The sequence below is a fragment of the Helianthus annuus genome, chromosome 17 (genome assembly GCF_002127325.2).
Source record: "Helianthus annuus cultivar XRQ/B chromosome 17, HanXRQr2.0-SUNRISE, whole genome shotgun sequence".
NCBI lineage: Eukaryota > Viridiplantae > Streptophyta > Magnoliopsida > Asterales > Asteraceae > Helianthus > Helianthus annuus.
The window spans coordinates 78,823,218-78,827,853 of record NC_035449.2 but is presented as its reverse complement, the minus strand read 5'-3'; the positions used below and the strand labels follow the sequence as shown (position 1 = coordinate 78,827,853).

Here is a 4,636-nt window from a genome sequence, read left to right as displayed (position 1 = left end):
CATTGAAAATTTTTGAAGCAATCAATTTCAAGGATCATAGGTTTTGTTGTCAAAGTGTAAGGGTTGTTCAGTATAATCCGAATAGTCAAGGGTCATACCTGAGGATCCAAGTTAGGATCCTAACCTTTATTCAAGATAACCGTAGATGAGTTTTAAATAGATAATAAGGATTAAGGATCCTTATTTGTTTAACTTCGAAAACCTGAAAAACGGAACATAACTTGGGACTAAGCCAATGTAAAAGATAAATTAGTAGCTGGGGACATGCCCAAAGGATAACTGGGGACAAGCCCAAAGGATCACTGGGGACAAGCCCAAAGGATAACTGGGGACAAGCCCAAGGATCGTATGTAAACTGGAGTATGGCCCTTACTGGCGACTATCCAAGCTTGGTGACATGAAAATGTCAAAACCTTAGCTAACGTGAAAACGTTAGAAACCTTAGGAACGGATGTATGGTACGTCTACCATTATACGTAGGATCCTAGGTATAGCCAGTACGATGAGGTTGTCAGCCCCGAAAGTGGGTACTGGTCCCAAAGACGTGAACTATACCAGGATCATCGTGCACTACTGGCGAAAACTGGGGATAATCCCAAGGATAACTGGGGTTGAACCCAAGGATCTGTGTTGCTTTTGAAGATCTTTGACGATATGTTGTAGATACCTGAACTATCATAACTCAAATGGTTCGTGAGAAGAGGATGAAGGATACATGATCCTTATCCTTAGGTAAAAAGTAAGGAAATGTAATAGTTTTAAGATAAGGACATTACCAGAGTAAGGATTACTGACATCACCGGGATCCTTCGAGGATACTTCAATGTAAGGATCACATGCTTGAAGGATCATGTTCACATTGTTGGAACCTAAAGGTTTATTCATGCAAGTTAACAATATATAGGGATTGATCTTGTAATTAGTTTAATTATGTTTTGGGTTAATCTTATGTGGGTTGGGCTTGTAAGTGTGTCGCATGGGCTTGTAGTTTCGGCCCTTATGTTTTGTATTTAAACACCCTTAATCAATAGATTAAGGGTTGTTGATACAAAATAGAAGCAGGGGCGACACATAGCAAGGAACAGAGTTCCTACCGATCTTGTATCAGTCATCTTCAAGTTGAATGCAAGTTTGGTTTGTTTAGTTATTCATTGTGTTTTATTCGATCTGTTTATATATTGTTTCTTGAATCACCTTTGTGTTTGGTTTTCCGCACTCTCACAAAGTTAGATTGATATCATTGTGATCCTCTTGGGTTTTACAATTGGTATCAGAGCCATTGAAGCCATTCAAAGGCTCGGTTTGATATCAATCAGATTCAAGAATCTCATATTTTACTGATTCGATTTGTTGAAGTGTGTATGCAGATCTGTTCATCGACTGTTCCTGAAAATTCCTTGAAAAATTACTGATTTTGGTTCTGTTTGATTTCAGTCTCGGTGTTTGCTGAAATCTCGGGATATTGGTTCAACAGATTCGAAGATTACCAAATCTTTGAATTTTGGAAACTGCTGAAAAATCGGGATTGCGAGTAAACAGTCCTTATCACTTTCTGTTTTGCAGGTTCCGACTCGCAATCTCCCAGTTACGGTTCATCACGGTTTAGTTGCGACTCGCAATCAGCCTTGGTTTCGGTTCATCTCGCCCAGTTACGACTCGCAACCAGCTTTTTGATCATCACTCGCAACCACGGTTTCGGCTCATCCTGTCCTGTTACGACTCGCAACCATATTGGTTACGACTCGCATTCAAGTTTGACCTGACTCGCAACCGTCTACGATTACGACTCGCAAACACCTCATTACGACTCGAAATCACCTCATTACGACTCGCACATTCCACTCGCAACCCAGTTACGACTCGCAACGACAAATTGAAACGGACTTTTGGACTGTTGACTTGGACTTAATTAAATCAATCAATTAATTAACTGATTTATTAAAAATGTCAACCACCAACAGTGAATTGTCTGCTTTAACTCAGCAACAAGAATTGGATTCAAAGCTAGGAACCACAACGCGTATTCCACGTTTAACTAATGCTAATGACTTTCCCGAGTGGAAATGGCGATTTGAACAGCATCTGAAAGTTAAAGACTACAAGCTATGGCGCAGCATATTGAGAGGACCAAGAGAGATCATGATGGAAAGCCCTACTGAACCTGAAGTCAAAGTAAAGAAGCCTCGTGATCAATACACGGAAGATGATCTGCTTATTGTTGAAGAAGATGATAGAGCTCTTTCTTATCTGACCATGGGTTTGGGTCCAAACATTGCTATGGGATTTCGCACTTGTAAATCTGCCAAGGAACTTTGGGACTCTCTGGTGGAAGTGTATGAAGGTAATGAGGACATGAAAGAAAGCAGAAGGAACTTGCTGCAACAGAATTTCAACAACTTCAACCATATTTATGGTGAAACAGTGGATAATCAGATCCAAAGGTTTGTCAAGCTGGTGACTCAAATGCAAATGGAAGAAATTCACACCACAAATGCTTCGACAAATAGGCAACTTCTCAATGCATTACCCAAGAGCTGGGATCATCATGTTGCTATGATAAAGAAAACAAAAGATCTTGCAAGATGCACCCTGTCTGAGATGATCTCGCATATTAAAGCTTGTGAATTGGATGACAAGCAGAGAGAGACTAACTACAAGAACAGTATGCTGGCTGCCGGTTTTTCTATAGCCCCCACTGCATCCAGTGACAGCAATACAGCTCTTCTGTCTCAAGGAGGATTCCAAATGTTTCGCAATACTAAACCTGCTCCCACTTCAGCAAATGTCTACAACTCAGGGTCTTCCACTCAAGCTTCCCCTGCAAGTGCTGGAAAGACTTCTGCTGCACCTTCTGTTTCTGTTGCTAGCAATGAAATGGTTGCTTTCTTCTCTAGGCAGTCAAAGGAAAATCTTGAAATTGCAGCATCTGTCATAAATTGCATGAACGCCTTTGCTTCGGGAAATCTTGACCCTCCTAAGTTTTCCATGGATGATTTGGATCAAATTCATCCAGAGGATGTGGAAGAAATGGATATCACGTGGCAGATGGCTATGGCGGCTTTTAGAGCTAAAAACTTTGTGAGGAAGACAGGGAAAAACAAATGGCAAAATCTTAAGTTCACAGGACCCGTAAAGATGCCGTTTGAATATCGTTGTTATAATTGTCATGAACAGGGTCATTTGGCTAGAAACTGTACGAAACCCAAGGTGAATGATGAACAAACTCCAGCTCAGCCTGCTGCTCCTGTTACACCAAATCGAGAAAGAGCCCTTGTGACTACAACTGGTGTGCCTGCTGATAGTGTCAACAGTGGAAGCCCACAAGTGGGATTGGCCCAAGCTTTGGTGGTTCAGCCTGATTCGCCTTTTGACTGGAGTTCAGAGATCGAAAGATTAAACATTTCAGCTCCTGAGAATCAAGCCACCCCAAGCAATATCGCTTTCATGGCCAGCAATGCTTCTGTGAGTGACGATGTGAAGGCTGCACAGGAGGAGGAGTCGTCAGCTGAAAACTTCGCCTTCATGACTCAAATTCTGTCAGCTCCGGTTAAGGGTCTCACCAAAGAAGAGGTACTTTCTGTTTTTTGCACTTCTGAATGTAGGGAACGAGTTGAGGCCTATAGAATCCATAACGCTGAGCTAATTGAAGATTATAATGAAATTAAACGCAAAAATTTCACTTTAACGAAAAATGAAAAACTTTTCAAAGAGAAAATCGAAGCTCAGCGTAAGGATATCGTCCAACTCAAAGACGATGTTAGTGTAGCCACGGCACAACTCATCATGGTTAAAGAAAAATTGTGTGAGGTAACTAAGGAACTGGAGAATGTTCGGGATAAATATCAAATTAATGAGTTAAATATTAAAAAATTTGATTCCTCCAGTAAATTAGTCAAGAATCTCTGTGATCAACAACTGGCTTATTCTAAAAAGAAAGGGTCGGGTTTGGGTTATAATCAGGCTCCTCCTCCGTACAATAACAATTATACCTACTTGCCTATGACCGAGGAGGAGATGCTGAATGAAAGTAAAATGACATACGGACCCAAAAATAATAAGCCCTCGGTAAATGTTGAAAGTTCCAAAAACAGTAAGTCATCAATCAATGGCAAATTTACTGAAGAGCAGGTAAAATCAGAGACATGTTTTGTGTCAAAGGGTACTTTTGATCCTAACAGTTCTTCGTCATGTGCAGATAAAGTACCTGAAGTGATATGGGGAGATGTGTTTGGAAGTGAACAAGTTTTAGAATCTGATTCTTCTAAAACTTCTTTTGATGATACTAATTCTGGTTGTGTGTTTGGACAAGCGTTTTTGAACTCTTTTCATAGTTATGTTTCGTCTTCTTTTGGGCCTGATGTTTTGGGCAAAACAGTGAATGCTTGTGATGAACCTTTTAAAACTGCGTGTGATGATGATTGTTTTGAAACTGCTGAAAGTTGTGATTCTGATATTTCTGATTCTCTAGGAGAAAATAGTGTGACCAACGATGTTCCTCAGAACACATCCAGTGAAACCACTGATGATGCTTCACAGGAAAATCAATCACATACTGATTTTTCGTGTGAATCAAATTCAGTAAATATTTCTACTGATGAATCTGAGGGAACATCATTGGATGACAATGATCGAAAGG

General features: G+C 40.4%; 1 protein-coding gene across 1 annotated transcript; it reads left to right on the top strand.

Moving 5' to 3' along the window:
• The first annotated feature begins 1,944 nt into the window (after positions 1 to 1,944).
• LOC110914610 lies at positions 1,945 to 4,429 on the top strand. Its single transcript, XM_022159396.2, has 2 exons — positions 1,945 to 3,570; positions 4,196 to 4,429. The coding sequence occupies exons 1-2, from the start codon at positions 1,945 to 1,947 to the stop codon at positions 4,211 to 4,213; spliced, it is 1,644 nt and encodes a 547-aa protein (XP_022015088.1). The 3' UTR covers positions 4,214 to 4,429.
• The last annotated feature ends 207 nt before the right edge of the window (positions 4,430 to 4,636 follow it).